The sequence below is a fragment of the Sarcophilus harrisii genome, chromosome 6 (genome assembly GCF_902635505.1).
Source record: "Sarcophilus harrisii chromosome 6, mSarHar1.11, whole genome shotgun sequence".
NCBI classification, from domain to species: Eukaryota; Metazoa; Chordata; class Mammalia; order Dasyuromorphia; family Dasyuridae; genus Sarcophilus; species Sarcophilus harrisii.
This window is the reverse complement of record NC_045431.1, coordinates 176456661-176473445: the sequence shown is the minus strand read 5'-3', so window position 1 is coordinate 176473445 and position 16785 is coordinate 176456661. Positions and strand designations below refer to the sequence as shown.

The 16785-nt window shown below is 50.3% G+C and overlaps 1 protein-coding gene across 1 annotated transcript; it reads right to left on the bottom strand.

Moving 5' to 3' along the window:
* Nucleotides 1-860: 860 nt before the first annotated feature.
* Nucleotides 861-16189, bottom strand: DUSP4 (dual specificity phosphatase 4). The gene is given in 5 exon segments (XM_031943161.1): nucleotides 861-3136; nucleotides 4251-4470; nucleotides 5612-5757; nucleotides 15615-15894; nucleotides 15896-16189. Coding segments are annotated over 5 exon segments (1185 nt in total). The 5' UTR covers nucleotides 16061-16189; the 3' UTR covers nucleotides 861-2762.
* Nucleotides 16190-16785: the final 596 nt, after the last annotated feature.

Below are 16785 nucleotides of genomic sequence, written 5' to 3'. Positions count from 1 at the left end.
GGTCGTCTTCAAGCAATAAATAAAAATCACCAAGGAAACAAGCAGAGAACAAAGTGAAACCCAAACAATATACACCACACAGGCACAGCAGACACAAGACACATCAAGACACAATCTTCCTCTGCAAGAGGAGGGAGGCTATTTACAAAAGGGAGGAGGGGAGTATTGCTTTGCTCCCTCCACTCTCCAGAAAGGCATTTTCCTTCTTAGTCTCCGGGAAGAAAGCCGAGTGTGGAGGAGAGGAATTCCCTGGGATAGTCTCGCCGGGCCCCAGATTCACGGTGGTCAAGGCTGAGCCCCGGGAGCTTTCTAGCAGTCAGCAGGGATGAGTGTGGATAAGTTCTCTCCTTTGCTTGGCTCTCAACCTCTAGCTCTTCTTCCCCAGAAACCGGCCCCCCCCAAACTGTCTTTCCAAATAGGCAAAGAACAAATCCTTTCTGAAACTTGGAGCCATCCCCCCGCCTACCTCTCTCCACCCAGAGAACTAAGGCCTGGTTCCTCCCAGGGAAGGCATCCACTAATACATCTACCCCCTAACTGCCAGGCTTAGGAAAGAAGGGCTCCTGGCATTCGTGATCTCACCAGGAGAGGTTCCATATTCAAAGGTCACCGGAAAGCCCAGAGGAAATGCAGTGGGCAGGATTTCTCCCTAGGATAGAAGTCTCCCCACCCCAATGCCTAGGGGGAACCTCTTGGCTCTCTTGACCGAGTAAATTATAGGTGGTGCCCTTTTGTGCCCAGGTTCTGCCTTCTGGTCACAGGCAGCTGTAACCGGATGTCCGAGGGACCCAAAGGACTCGTCATCCATAAGAACAGTGGTTTGCTAGAGGGCTTCTTTGCAGGAAGACAAACATGTTTCAAGGGAATGGAACAACAGAGAAGAGAGTTCCTTTTTCACTGGGCATTTTAGTGGCTCAGAGGCTCCTGGTGAGCCAATTTCCATATACCACACACATACTCCTACAGATTTCTGCACCTGTACCACAACTTGGCATATCCAGGCAACAAGGATGCTCAGAGTTTGTGACATGGGGGAGGACTAGTCTTAACCAACCATTCCTGGGGTCAAGGCCTGACCCATCCTGCCCCACGCCATAGACTGTAATGTGTTTTGCATTTGAGAATTCTTTTACATGACACTAGAATGAGATTTGGGCAAGTGAGAGAGAGATGATCTCCCTTACCCAGTCAGGTTGCATTTGGACGCAAAGGGCAGGGGGGCAAGAGGGTAACCAGGACCAGGACGACCCTCCCTGGAGGCCGGGTCAGAGGAGGCTAGGAGCTGAGCGTTCCTAGCCAGGCTAAGAGAAGGTTCGGGGAAACCATGATGGCTGTCCTCCAAAATCTCTCCCGGAGAAGAGGCTGGTCTAGTTCTGCTTGACCCCAGAGGGCCCAACCAAGAGGAATTGGTGAAGGGAGTTGGGGAGAAGCTGATTTGTTTGCTCAATACTAACAGTAACAGGATCCGTTCCAAAAGGGATTGTAGATAGTAGAACGGCCCGAGTTCCCCATCAGTGAATGGCCATTTTCTAGAACTGTTCTCAGTTCCCTGAGAACAAAGGACATGTTGTGGGCTTGCTCCTGTTGCTACAAGTCTCAGGTGATACCCCTGGCCTCAGGTGACTTTCAGGGACTGCAACTTCACAAGGGACTGTCTTGGGTGCTGGGAGCAGGGTGTGCGCAGTGAGCGTTGCTGGGTGCACCTCCCTTTTAACCAACCCATGAGATAGTCATGGAGAAGATGGAGAGCTGATTCATCCTAACCAAGAGCCTAGGGCCGTCAGACAGGGTTTATGACAGCTGGCCCCATGAAGCTTGAACATCTCAGGGATATCAAGTCACACGTGAGGGAAGAGCATCTTCATAGGATCAGGAAAACAGAAGCTCCACCAAACAGATCTCCATCCCAGGAGTGTTCTTTCCATCGCCACCAGCACTTGGGGAACCCTCCTGGGGGAAAAGGACCCCGGACACCAAGTCCATTCTTGGAAAAAGAAGCTGCGTGAGGTTCTAAAAGCACCACTGGCACCGGTGCCCCCGTGCCCATCTCCACCAGCATGCCGAAGACTTGCTGGACCTCATGCCCTCCCCCCCTTGCTGACCCTTGGCTGGCTGCACTTCATGCTCTGAGGAAGCAAGTTCCTCAATATCTTGGCAGTTTGTTATCCTGACCTGCCTGTCTGTGACTTCTGGAATGAAAATGATTCTTCAAACACAGACGTGACGGTAGCCTCCGAAGCCAGCAGGAGCGAGGGAAGGGACCACCAACCCGCCGCCCGTGGGCCCAGACCTTGCTGCACAAAAAAAGAGGCTCTTAAAACATTTCTGCTGGAAAAGGGGAAGCTGCCTTTCCCAGCCGAGAGGGGGTGTCCAGTAGTGGCAATGTGCCATTATTGCTGTATTGGAGAGGCCGTGAGCTTAGTCCCAGGCAGTGGTTTGTCCCGGCTGGCCTGGCTGGGGGGCCGGGGCCAGGCAGGAGGAGGAGGCCTGCAGTGACCCCGTGATTGGAGGAGGGAGGAAGGGAGCTGAGCGGCCCCTGGCCAGGCAGCAGGAGGAAGCAGCCCACACCGGGCCGGCGGCAGAGCCAGGGTTGGAAGGGGAGCCTCTGACAGCCCTGCACTTCTCAAAAGCAGTCCTGATCAGACCCAGGGTGACTGCTGGGGGACCCCAGCGTGGAAGCAAGCTGATGGGGTCTCTGCCCACCCCAGGAGGCCCGGGGCTGCAGCCTCAACACGGGGGAGTGAGAGCCCTCCCCGGAGCGTCTAGCAGCTGGGGGAAGTGGTGATGGGACTGGGGAGATAGGGGAGGCTGCTGGGGGCTGAGACGGGGAAGCTGAAGACAAGCTGGGACGCAGAGGGGGAGGTCTTGGCCGGCTCCCCCCGAGCCACTGTCACCGAGGGGCTGGCGGCCTCGGCGGCGCAGGACGTGGCCAGCACCTGGGACTCGAACTGCAGCAGCTGCCCCATGAAGCTGAAATTGGGCGAGATGATGCTTCGACGCTGCTTGACAAACTCGAAGGCCGCCTCCAACCGCACCTTCTTCTTCATCATCAGATAGGCTAGGCAGATGGTGGCCGAGCGCGAGATCCCAGCCTGGCAGTGCACCAGCACCCGCCCCTGGCGGGCTTGGACCGAGTCTGGAGGAAGGAGAGGAGAGGGAGGGGGGGAGAGGGGAGAGGGAAGGGGGGAGAAAGAAGGGGGAAGGGGAGGAGAGAGGAGGGGGGGAAGGGAGCAAGGGGAGAGGGAGGGGGGAGAGGGAGCAGAGAGAGGGAAGAAAGAAGGGAGGAAGGAGTGGAGGGAGAAAAGGAGAAAGGCAGGAGAAGAGGGAAGAGAGAGAAGGGGAAAGGGAGTGGAAAAGAGGAAGGAATGGGGAAGGAAAGGTAGGAAGCAATGAGGGGAGTATGGGGGAAGAAAAATAGAGGAAGAAAGAAGGAAGGGGAGAGAAAGAAAGGAAGAGGAGAAAGGAGAATGGATGGAGAAGAAAGGAAGAGAGGAAAGAGAAGGGAGGAAACAAGAGAGGGAAACAAAGGGAAGAAGAGGGAGAAAGAAGAGGAAGAGGAGGGAGGGGTGAATAAAGATAAGGGGATTTAGCCAAGCTTCAAGCCATCCGCTCCCTCATCAGAGAGGCAGTGTACATGCTACTTTCCCCCACCTCCCACCTCTCCCAAGGAGCTCGTTTCGCCTTTCTCTGGATCCCTGCCGCTGGCCCAGAGTAACCAGAGCTTGCTGACTGACCCTACACCCACATACTAATCAATCACCCCATCCTCACTGCAAGGGCTGCCCCTACAGGCAATTCTTGGAACAAGCCTGGGGAGCTCCTAGTGTTGTCTGGAAGTTTTTCCTGGTTTAAAACAGTTTTAGAGGCTGCAGGCCATGGTTTGCTAACTTTTGACCTGGGACAATAGAACTGAGAGCTGGCAAAGCCCCAGAGACCAGCCAGTCTGGATCCTGCATTTTGAGAGGAGGAAATCAAGGCCCGAAGGCAGGATGGGTAAGACCTGGCCCTGGAAGCCAGGCCTCTCAATTCTGTCCCCAGAGTCTTTCCTCCAGCCATCCTTGGGCAGCAAAGACAAGGGAACGTGCTCACTGCCCCCTGCCGCCCATCACCCCCACGGTGGGACAGAAGGAAGATGGCCGCATCTCTTGTCCTCAGAGAACAGGTAAAGGGGGGCTCTTAGAGGGGGAAAGGGCTCTGTCCTGTGGGGCCCAGGTGTCATGCACCCATATCACCCCTAATTAACAACGTACCAATGAACTCGATGGCGTCCATGAACCAGGAACCAATGTCTGCCTTGTGATTATCTTCCACGGGGATGCACTTGTACTGGTAATGGGCCTCGAAGTGGTTCGGGCAGTCCAAGGACACATTCAGCAGTGCAGTGATCCCCAGGGCATCCAGCGTGTCCCTCCGGGCTGCGTGCTGGGCACTGCCCAGGTAGAGGAAGGGAAGGATCTCCACGGGCCCGCCCTGCGCAAGGTGGAGACAGCTCTCAGAGGCCGTGCAGAGGAAGAACAGGGCAGGGGAGGAAAGGGAGGGACAAATGCCAACAGTCAGAGTGGGGAATGGGGGGCGAATCCCCACTTCTCAGCTGGCCTTCTCCTACGGTGGGAGATTTGGAGCTGAGGAGAACCTTGGAAATATTCAACAGGCTTGAGAGGAAGGGAGCAATCTTTGATTGATTGGTAAGGTGACTGACTTAACAATTAATCAATCAATCAGTAGCATTTACCCAATATCAGACACAAAAAGTCACCTTATCTGGCCCATCTCGGACCCATTCCCAGCCACTCTCTGGGAGTACCCTCCTCATCCCCCCCATACATATCCCCACTCTCCAGCTGTGGGAATGGCTGTGGGAATGGGAATCAGATCCATATCATCCTTCCCAGAAAGGCCAAGTCCAACCCTTGCCACAGCTAGATCCCTCAACACTCCAATGACAAATCCCAATTTCCCCTGTTAGACTGTGAACTCCCCGAGGGCAGGAGGTGACTAGTTGGCTAGTCCACTACCCTCCCCATCCACAAAGCGCTCGCTGACGGAATGACCGACAGAGGCCCCAGCACAGGCACACCTCCTCGGCGGCTCCCTGACCAGCCTGCTGCCCCCCGGCCTTTGCCAGGCTCACTACAGCTGGGGCACATTGCCAGTCTTGCCTCCCAGTGAGCCTGCATCCTGGACACCCCGCAGCCTTCTGTGGCCAGCCCGAGGGTGACCACCCCGGACCCAACCCAGCTCTCAAAGTCAGCTGGAACCTTTTCCCAAATCCTCCTCTAGGGGCCCAAGGCAGTCAAATGGGTCTGTCCAGAAAGCGTCCTGTTGGCACAGCAGGGACAGTGGATTGATGCCCAGAAAAGCATTTATTAAGAGAATCACAGGGTACTGAGAGGTTCAGGGGCACCACAATGCTCCCACAGCAGGAGACCCTCTCCCACTGAGGAAATCCCAGGGCCCTGACTGCACGTTATTTTTGTGGAGACATCTGGGTTGACCCAGAAGCCAGGGGTCCTTAGCTTGCCCTCTTGCCAATTCTGATCCCCATCGGCCTCCTGGGACAGCTGCCTTCACCCAGCTTTCCCTCCCTCACGGGGCTCTTTCCCAAACATACCTGGTCATGCAGCGGGGTGCCGCAGGAGCTGGAGCCCAGGTCAGGAGGCTCTGGGACAGTGGTGGGGATGGGGGAAGAAACGGTGGCCAGGGACTTGGCTTGGGAACAGAATTCTGGGTACTCAGAGGAAAACTTCTCATAACCACCTGCAAAGGAGAGCCAAGAGGTCAGTGGTGAGGGTGGCAGCAGCACATTCAGCCCCCTGGGATGAGAGCCCGTGGCAAACTAACTGGGCCTCCCTCTGCCCCTACTGCCACCCTGCCCTTTCAGTCTGTTTGTTCATGTCGTCCTCCATACCATCTCCCCACCATCCAATCTCCATCTTCTACGTGATTTCAAGAAAAGCCAATTACACTAAAATAGATTGAAGATATAGAAATTAAAAAGAAGACAGAGATTGGTACAGTGGAGAGAGCACCAACTCTGGAGCTAGGGCCTAAGTTCATATTGAGCCTCAGACACTTGCTGTGTGACCCTGAGTGAGTCACTTCACCCTGTGAGCCTCAGTTTCCCTTTTCACTAAAATGAGCTGGAGAAGGGAATGTGAACCACTCCAATACTGCAGCCAAGGAAGCACCGACTGTAGTCACAGACATTCGGGCACGACTGAAATGCCTTAATAACAACATCAAGTTTACCTGTATCTATTCTATAGACAAAAATGAGCCCCTGAAGCTTCTTGAGCAGGGGAACCCCATGGCCACATCCACAATAACGGACTAGCCACCTGGAGAACTCTCCTGAAAGAACTAGACAGAGACTTCTCAGGCTTCTCCCCTTCTTCCTAGCTCCCTTGCTGCCACTGCACATCCTCCCAAGCCAACAATAAAAATAGGCCATCTCTCATCACCTGCCAGCATCTCCCCCAGTCTCTACAAACAATGAACGCACTGAAATGCATCCCAGCAGCACAGGAAGAGGGGATTGGTCCGAGGCCCGTGTTGCACAATGGGCACTAACTAAAAGCAGACCCAGGGGAGCTGGAGGGATCTTAGTGGAAGGGATCCTGGAAAAGCAGAGAGACTTAGATTCGGAGCTAAATGAGAGCTCAGAGAATTTAAGATTAACCTCTTGTTTCACAGAGAGAAAACCAAGGATCGAAAAGAGAAAGGTCTTAGCCAGTGTTACCCAGGCCTCTGGCCTCTCTGAGCTTCAGGAAAACATTCATGGAGAGGAGAGAAGGGAAGGGTGGGATGGAATCTCTTTGGGGACCGTTCAAGCTCTAAACTAGGTATTGACAACGTCTCCCTTGTTCTGAGCATATCCTGGCAATGACCATTCTGCTTCTCAAAGCCATGGGTTGAGGTGTGGTAACTAACACTGCACTAAGAAACCTGCGGCTGAGGATATGTCCTCCCCCTCACTCTGGGTCTGTTTCCCCGCCATGGCCATCGAGGCAGTGGGCTACAGTAGATAGATCCCTGACTTTGAAGTCAGGAAGACCTGGATGGAAGTTCTTTATCTGCACTCCACTGGACTTGACGGGGGAGGTGGGGGATGGGAATGACATGAGAAGCTTCTGCTTCCAGCTTTCTAGTTTTTCCCTACAAGACACTCCCATCTACCACCTCCACACAACTGCTCAAGCCGATGCACAAGTGAAATGCAGTCTAGACATCTTGGTCTTCCTTTGAGGTTTATCTCCTTTACAAAGCCTTCCCACTCTCCCCACTTGCTATGGCTTTCTCCTGCCTCCATTTTTCTTACATTCTAATGAAGCTTGTGAGAGGCAGTCCAGCTTAGTATTGGAGAGCTGACCTTGGAGTCAAGAAAACCTGGGTTCAAGTGGACCAGCCTGGCAAAGTGGAACTCTAGGGAATCACTTCACCTCACAGTGATTGGGGCAACTCTTTAGGGAGAGCAGACGGTCTGCCTTGGGAGGGCTTTCCTTCCCAAGAGACGGCTAAACCCCTCTAAGTCCCACCGAGTCCAGCCCCTCTTTTACAGAGGAGAAAACTGAGGAAGAGAGAAAGTCACCTGCCCTGACACTATGCCCAAGGGGCTCGATTTGAACCTGAATCCCTTCTCACTCCAATGTCATTATAGGATAACAGGCCGTAGAGGGCTATATTCACTGAGGCATTCTTCTCCAGGTACATGCTACACCCCTCTAGTAAAAACATCCTTGAGGCGCTTTCTGTTTGTTTCCTAGATGCACATTGGAACCATGGAGAGCAGCCTGGAGATGTACAGTCAGGACCCAAGTTCAAATCTTTACTGTCACTACTTTCTGTTGTTTTTTTTCTCCCTCAATACTATTTTATTTTTCCAATAACATATAAAGATAGTTTTCAACATTCATTTTTGTAAGATTTTGTGTTCCAAATTTTTTCTCCCTCACTCTCTTCCCTTCCCCTTCCCTAAGACAGCAAGTACGGGTTATACATGTACAATATTTTTAAATATTAGTCATGTTGTAAAAGAAACTTTAAACCAAAAGGGAAAAAAAACATAAGAAAGAAAAGGCAAACAAATGAAAGGTGAAAATAGTATGCTTCAATTCACAATCAGCCTCCATGGTTCTTACTCTGGATGCAGATGGCATTTTCCATCCCAAGTCTATTCACTGTCATGACTTTCATAACTTTGGCAAATAACTCACTTCATCCCAGATCTCATATTTTCTTCATCTGTAAAACACAGGCATTGGACTAGATGACCTCTTAAGTTTCCTTTATATGAAAATAACCCAGCTTTTCTTTCCAGCACTGGTCATATCCTTCCCTGATTAATTCAAGGTGGAGGCGTAGGAATACTCAGTGCTTCCCATTGCCACTTCTACGCTTTCCCTTGACCACCATCATTTCTCCTGTGAGGTTCACACTATACATCCCTCAACGTAAATGCTTCTGATTGTTATCTACCAACCCCTACAACATTCTTCTTCCTTGGGCAATGAGTTCAGTGGCTGGTTCACCACCTACCCCCAAAAGCTGCCTTCACACAAGAGGACTTCATCATAACGGATTCTTCCTTTAACACCTTTGCCTCCCTGTCTCCTCAATCACACCATATTCCCATCACCACCTCTATTTACAACATACAGGAATGGTAACCCTTTGATTTCTGCTTCCATGATCATCAACTCTGAATCTCCTTTATGATGATGATGATAATTACTCATAATTCCATTTCTCCTTCTTCCTCACTCCTCCAATACTTTTGGATACTAACAGCAATATTGTATGATGATCAATTACGAACGACTTATCTACTCTCAGGAATACAATGATCCAAGACAATTAAGGACTTATGAAAAACGTTATCTACCTCCAAAAAAAAGAACTAATGAATTCTGAATACAAATCAAAGTAGGCTTTAAAAAAAAAACTTTTTCTTGGTCTGTCTTTTCTTTCACATGATTAATATGGAAATATTTTGCATGATGGCACATGTATAAGCTATATCAAATTTCTTGCTTTCTCAATAAAGGAGGGAAAGAAGGGAGAGAATTTGGAACTCAAATTTTTTTAAGTGATTGTTTAAAAATATTTTTGCCTGTAATTGTGGGGAAATCAAACATTTAATGTAAAAATTCTTGAGGCCTTTTTGACTCTGAAAGCTACCTTCCTATATGTAGATCTCTTTTGTTTTTCAGTCAAACTCCTGGGGGGGTGGGGAGGGAATCTACATCTGGTGCTTTCATTTCCTCTCTTCTCACTGTCTTTTCAAACCCAAATATTTTGAGACCTTTGCAAAGGTCTACATTCTAGCTTTTGACCTCCTCAACTGAAATTCCCTCTTCTAAATTACTAGCGATCTCTTAATTCCTAACTCCAATGGTCTTTTCTCAATCATTATTCTTTCTTACCCTCTCTGCAGGCTTTGATGTCATAAATCTTTCCTCCTTGATAAATTCTCTTCTCTAGGTTTCCATGACACTGCTCTCTTGGTTCTCCTATTACATGTGTATCTATCTCTGTTCCTCAATTTCATTTATAAGATTAGCATTTATATCATATACATTAAATAACAGTATATCACAAGTCTCTTCTTTTACTTGGTGACTTAATAAGCTTTAATGGGTTCAATTATTATCAATGCAGATAATTCCACAATTTATATATTGAGCCCCAGATCTCTCTCTGGAGCTCTACTCCTGCATCACCAACTGCCTCTTGGACATTTTCCTTTTTTTCTTAGACATTTTCAAATGGATTTCCAATAGGCATCTCGAACTCAAGGCATCCCAAACAAAATTCATTATCTTCTCCTTGTCCCCTAATTCACTGCCCCTTTTTGAACTTCTCTATTTCTCTCAAGGAAGTAATCATTCTTTTAGATATCCACATTCACAAAGATGGCACCATTCTTGACTACTCATCATTCTCATTCATTCCACACAGTCACAATCAGTTGTCAAATCTTGTTGTTTCTATCTCTACAACATCTTTTACATATCATCACTTTCCTGGCACAGTCACTACTCCAATTCAGTCTCTCACCAACTTTCAACAGTCTCCTAATTGATCTCCTGTCTGAGGTTTCTCTCCTCTCCAGTCTTTTATATACCCATCAAAGTGATTTTCCTAAAGTACAGGTCTGACACATCTCATTCTCTTTCTCAATAAACTTTAGTAACTCCCTATTACCTCCAAAAAAGTCCTCTCTGGCATTTAAACCTCTACTATCTGGTCCTTTCTTACCTTTCTAGCCTTCTTACACTTTACACCACTCCACTCATTCTATGATCCAGCCATATTAACCCACTTGAGGATTTTTGCAGAAAGGAGGCCCCATCTCTCATCTCTATGCCATTGTTTAAGCTGCTCCTTATCTCCAATTCCTGGAATCCCTGGCTTTCTTCAAGATTTAGCTCAAGTTCTACCTTGTGCAGAAGACCTTTCCTGTCCTCCCCCCAATCTATTAGAACTTTCTTTGTCCAAAGTTCCCTTGTTTTGAATTTGTATCAGTCATATATATATATATATATATATATATATATATATATATATATATATATAATATCTACATGTTGTTTCCCCAATAAAATGTAAGCTCATAAAGGGTAAGAACTATTACTCTTTGTTCTTGTATCCCCAATGCCTAGAACCCAGTAGACAATTGATAATATATTTACAGTTAATTTTACAATCCTTTTCTGAGTTTTCACTTCCTCCTCCAAGAAAAGGAGACAATAATACCCATATTACCTACCTCACTATGTTCTACACAAACATGATACTATATGGAAAGCGCTTTACAAATCTTAAGGACTGGTGTACACAACAGATATTCTCATCATCCCTGGGGTCTAAGAAAATTCCATTCACCTCCATGAAGCAGGCTTGAGTTATTTTTTTTTAATGAACAGATAGATGATGGATAGAAATATGGATGAATGATAGATAATGACTTGTGATGAAGATTATAACTTGTATTGAGATAAGGGCACTTTTCATCATGAGTTCATTTAGAAATTTCCTAACAAGAGTTTTGTGAAAATGGCAATGCCAGTAGGATTATTCCCATTTGATAGCTGAGGAAATTAACCCTGTAGAAAGAAAGTGATCTGTCCACCCAATGTCCAATAAGGAGTGTAGCCATGGTCCAATTCAGTTTTGCCATATGTAGCACTAGTCTAGAGCTCTTGCTTGTGTCTTCCAAGATTCCTCTCCCAGATGCTGGTGAATTAGTGAGTATCACTCCATTCCACTACCACTAAAGGCTAAGGAACATAAGCAGGTGTAGTTCCATCGTCACCCCTTCGGATAACAGTCCAGGAGGACTTGCTTGGGATAACAGAGATCCCTGAAAGCTGATGGTGTCTGCTGATCAGTCTACTACTTCCACCTAATTTTTTAGGTGACATTTCTACAAGCTACTCTTCCCAGCCATATTCTATTCTGCCAAGCCTTGTCCAAGTTGATGTTCTTGGAAAGAAATTTTGAGAAATCTATTCTAGCTCTAAAAATATACTGCTCACATGGGCTTCAGTATTCTAAATGGGCACATAGGGCTTTTCTCAGCCCCAAATCCTGTAACTGTAAGCTGCAGTCCAGCAATTCTTAATCCAAGAACCCAGGGCAAGAGAAGTGGTCCTTAGATAAATTTCAGGAGGTTTATGAACTTAAATTGGGTAGAAGAACAGAACTGCATCTTAATTTCAATATAATTTGTAATGCTGTATATTCTATTTTAAGCATTTAAAAAACATATTTTCAAGAAAAGATCCACAGGCTTCACTTTCATTCTCAAAGAAGTCCAGGATACAAAAAGATCTAACCCTGATCTACTCCGTCTTCTCCAACAGTAACGGCTTACTGCCCACACCAAGTAGGATAATATCTATTTCCATCCCAGACAGCAGGACAATGACATCAAATATGACAAACACGCTATAGCCAAGTTTTAGCAGAACTGAAACCATATAGAAAGAAGGTACCCTGCCAGATTTATATACAGCCAGCATTCAGCAAATAGGCAGCATATGCTTTGTGCCAGTACTTATGTTTGTTTTCATTCTGACCATATCTGAGCACAATTGTGACATTCTCATAAGAGTTCTGTCATATTATTTGATGTGCAAACAGGTGGTATATGTCCAAAAAGAAGTGCTCATTAAAAGTACTTATGATAGAAAAAAAGTGGGCAGGTTAAATAGCAAGAGAAGAAATAGCAGAGGAATCATAACTTGAAGAATAAAAATGCACAGCAAAGCAATCAGAACCTTGGGCAGCTCCCTTTGGGGGATATTCCAGAAGATAGCAAAAGCCTCAGAAACACCCTCTAGAGAATATAGGATCAAAGTTAATTGGGGGGTGGTGGTGGTAATGGACTTGGGTGGGGGGGAGGAAGGCTAGGTTCAAGACTCCAGCTGGTCTTTCTATTTTATTCTATATTTCTATTCTAGCCACTGAAAAAGAGAATTTCTGGGTAATATGGAGACTGCTTTGGATATTAAGTCTCTCTCCTATGTCTATATCATTTCTCTGTCATCCTCTCATTTTACAAACTAATGTGGTTCCAAGGATCATATTCAAATGTTACTGAGACTTTCAATAGGGAAAAATTCAATAGGAAAAAAATAGGGGGAAAAAAAAGAGATGCTTGGTGAATGTGTAGAATGGGAAGCAGTAATTACAAAGAGATCATCCAGTTTTTAAATCCAGTCATGGCAGACCTCATTTCCTTTTTGGTAAGACTACTATATTGGTTAATGAGGGGGCTTTCTATAATTATAGCATACCTTCATTTTGGAATCATGTTTGGAAAAGATTTTACTTCTTGTGAGGAAAAAAAGGAAAAGGGTAATCCAGAAATCTTGGATACAGTCCCTGACAGAGCAAGACAGCAGCAATCTTTGTGGCCCAAAGTTAAATGGCTCCATGGCTCCTTGGGATAAAACAGGCAAAATCGGAAGTGGTGAATAAAATCCAAGAGAAAACTTGGATAGATGGTTTAATACTTCCCAGAGCCTGACCCTGGAGTTGCTCATCCCACCCATCTACCCTAATTAAGCCTGAAAGAAGGCAGTAAGAGAAGCTAAAAGGGGCGATAGAGGGGCAGAAATATAAAAATGTCCATTTTGCAGTCACAAGGGTTTGAGACCCTGCAGTCCCAACCTCTCAAACTGCCATGGGCTTAGAGACTGATCCTGATGTCCTATTGTTCTCCCTGCTCCCCTTCAGGGGCAGAGGATGCCACAAAGGAACAGTAAACAAGAGTTAGTCAGAAGGGAGGGTCACTTCTCTTTTCTGGGCCTCAACTTCCTCCTCTGTAAAAAGATGGAATCGGACTTGGCCTCTGAGGTCCCTTTCCATTTCTAGAGAGAGAATCCATCCTAGGCCTGCCAGGTGGTACAATGAATGGGGTTCTGGGCTTGAAGCCAGGAAGTTTCATCTTCTTGAATTCAAATCTGGTTCCAGATACTTCTTAGTTATACGACACTGGACAAAAAAGTCACTTAACCCTATTTGCCTCAGTTTCCTCATCTGTAAAATGAGCTGGGGAAAGAAATGGCTCACCACTCCAGTATCTTTGCCAAGAAAATCTCAAATGGGATCATAAAGAGTCGGACTACAAGGCTTCTGAGGTCCCTTTCCAGCTAGCTATAAGATCCAGGAGTCTATAAAGTTCTCATCAATAGCTCCAAAGGAAAGAGCCCCTACTAGTGGAACTCTATGGAACTGCTGGCCTCTAAAGGTAGCAAATTCAAATAGAAATAAATGGGGGGGTATATGTAAATATACATAAGGTATATATATTTATTTTGCTAAATATTTCCCAATGACATTTCAAAATATGGTTTGAGCCATACGTGGCTGTTTTACAGGCCTGCTGGCGAGACTGAAACTTCCGCTCTAAAACCATCAATGAATCACACATGACTTGGAGCAGCTGTCTCCAGACAAAACTCCGAAGTGTACGATATAGTTTGTCTTCTCCCTCTCTCCCTCCTCTTTCTCATGAGCCCTACAATCTTATCAGCAGGAAAGAATACAAATTGCTGGGAATTTTCAACCATGTTACACTGAAAAAAGAAATAATCCACTCCAACTGGACCAAAGCATAGGAAAAAAAACAAACAAACAAACAAACAAAGAACAGCACTGTCTTCTTCAACCTTTGCTATAGTAACCTGGTGAAGGTAAGGCAGGGAGTGAAAAAAACGTTCCCCACTGCTTTTTTAGCCAGCAGGTGACCGTCGGTATATGTAACATGAAGGAGTTGGAAGGGAGCAACTCCCCTGATTCTGCCACTTCCTGCTAGTTACTAGTTAATTACTAGTAACTAGTTAGTATGCATCTTACCTAACTAGTAACTAGTAACTAGTTAGTTACAACAATCTTTCAGAAAACTAATCGTAAACAGAAAACTAGTTGTAACTAAACTAACCTAGTTAGTTACAATTAGTTACAACTAATCTTTTAGAAATGCATCCTCCGAAGGCCGCTCCATCCCAACCTCCATTCTAAGGCCCCTTCCACCCCCGACACTTTGTTCTAAGACACGTCCTGTTCCCAGATCCTTTCAGCTCTGAGACTCCCACCTCTGCCGCTCCCTGTTCCAGGCCAGTGACCATTCGGTCAAGGCGGTACCGCCTTCTTTCTTTTGCTTAGCGGCATACGGGGGAATAAGGGAGAATCCCGGCTGCAGGAGGGGAAACCACCTCAAAAGAGCTCTTAGTTGGGCCAGAGGTCACTGGCCTTTTTCAACAGCTGATGGGGCAAATGGCGCGGAAGCCTGCGTGTAAGTAACCAGAGCCCCTGAGGCTGCAGGGCCGCTCGGCTGGGCTGGGGGACTAAGAGACGGGCCCTTGGTCTCGTCCCATCTGCGGGGGCGGGGGAGGGAGAGGGGGCGTAAGGAAGCTGGTCTGAGGAGAGGGGAAGCAGCGAGGAAGGGGCCCCTCCCAGGAACAGCGGGCCTTGAGCTCCGCCTGAGGGTGAAAGTTTCCTGGGAAGCGGGGGAGGGGGCAGGGGGCTTCACAGAACTGGAAGGGATCCTTAAGAAATTGTCTGTTCCCGCCTTCACCTTACAGATGGGGAAGGGAGTCCCGAGTGTGGGAGAGCCGTTTCACACCCCGACGCACGCGTCTGAGGCCCGCTTCTCGGACTCCATCTGGCGCCCACCAGGTCGGAAGGACCCTAAGGGACCGCTCGGGCCCCGTCCCCAGGCCGGGCAGGGTCTGGTCCGACCGGACACGTGGCCCAACAAAGGGGGCCGGGAGCACACGGTCCTGCCCCGACGGGGAGCAGGTGGCGGCCACCGGAGCAAGGCAGGACGCACCCAACAAGGGGCCCGCGATTCCCCGGGCCGACTCCCCTCCCCCCGTCCCCCGGCCCTGCGCGCCCGCCGCCCCCGGACAAGGGTCCGAGACCCGGCCCTCCCCCCCCCCCCCCCCCCCCCCGGCCCTCCCCCCCCCCGGCTCCCCCCGGCCCTGCGCGCCCGCCGCCCCCGGACAAGGGTCCGAGACCCGGCCCTCCCCCCCCCGGCCCTCCCCCTCCCCCCGGCCTCCCCCCCCCGGCTCCGGCACAGGCCCGCAGGCAAACACGCGGCTCACCTCGAAGCAGGTAGAGGGGGGCGGGCGCGCGCGGCACGGCCCCTCGCAGCGCGCGCACCACCCAGGCCAGAGCGCCGTCGGGAGCGCGCAGGGCCTCGGCGGCGCGCCGGCTGCGCTGGTCGTACAGCACCACCGCCCCGTAGAGGCCGGCGCGCAGGCGGCGGCTCCGGGCCTCGGCGTCGGGCCCGTCGGCGGCCGGCAGCAGCTGCTCCAGGCGGGCCGGGCCGTCAGGCGCGCGCCGGCGCGCGATCGTGTGGCAGCGCACCGGGAGCGCGCCCGCGGATGCTGCCCGTGCTGTGGGCCAGGAAGGGCCGGCAGTCCAGCAGCAGGCACGTGCCCCCGCCCGGCCCGACGCCCGAGCCGCCGGCGCGCTCGCGCTCGTCCCGGCTCAGGAGCCGCCGCAGCGCGCTCCCCTCCAGCTCCCGGAGCTCTCCGGCCGTCACCATGCTCTCCGCGGGCCGCGCGTCCGGCAGCGCCGCCGCGGCCGCCGTCTCCCCTCGTCGGCGGCGGGCCCCCCGGGAGACTCCGGCCGCTGCCGCCGCGTCCGCGCACCGCGCCCGTCGCCCCGCGGCTCCCGGATTTATCCTCTAGCTCCCGGCGGCCGGGGGGAAGGAGGGCGGTGGGGGCGGCCCCGCCCCCTCCAGGCCCCGCCCCTCCCCCTCCGTGAATGGAGCGACGCCGGGACGGGGGCGGGGGGGCGAGGGTGACGTCACAATGGGCCGGAGGAACCCCGGCTCGCCACCATTCATAAATCGGAGCAGGGGCCGAGCTGGGAGCCGGCTCTACAAAGCGGGCTGGCCTCGGGCCGGGCAGGGGGCCGCCCCGAGGCAGTGTGTAGCGCGGATTCTGCCCATTCCGCCCGGGGCTCCCGGTGGGCGGTTTAACTACCGTCCCCCTCCCCCGCCCCCGCCCCGCTGAGGGACCGACGGCTGGGAAAGGTCCGGGACGGAGACTCGGGGGCCGCTGTGTCTGTCCGTGGGGCCCGGGTCTGCCTCCTGGGACGAATCCCCCTTTCTGAGCCTCAGTTCCCTTGTCCGCACAGTGAGGGGCTGGGGCTCTCCGAGGGCGCTTCCCTCCAGGCTTTGCTGCCCCCGCGCCCAGCCCCACTAAGGAAGGGCAGCCGCGTCCCCGCGGGCCAGCCCAGCTCCCCCCCTGCCTCTGAACAAGAGAC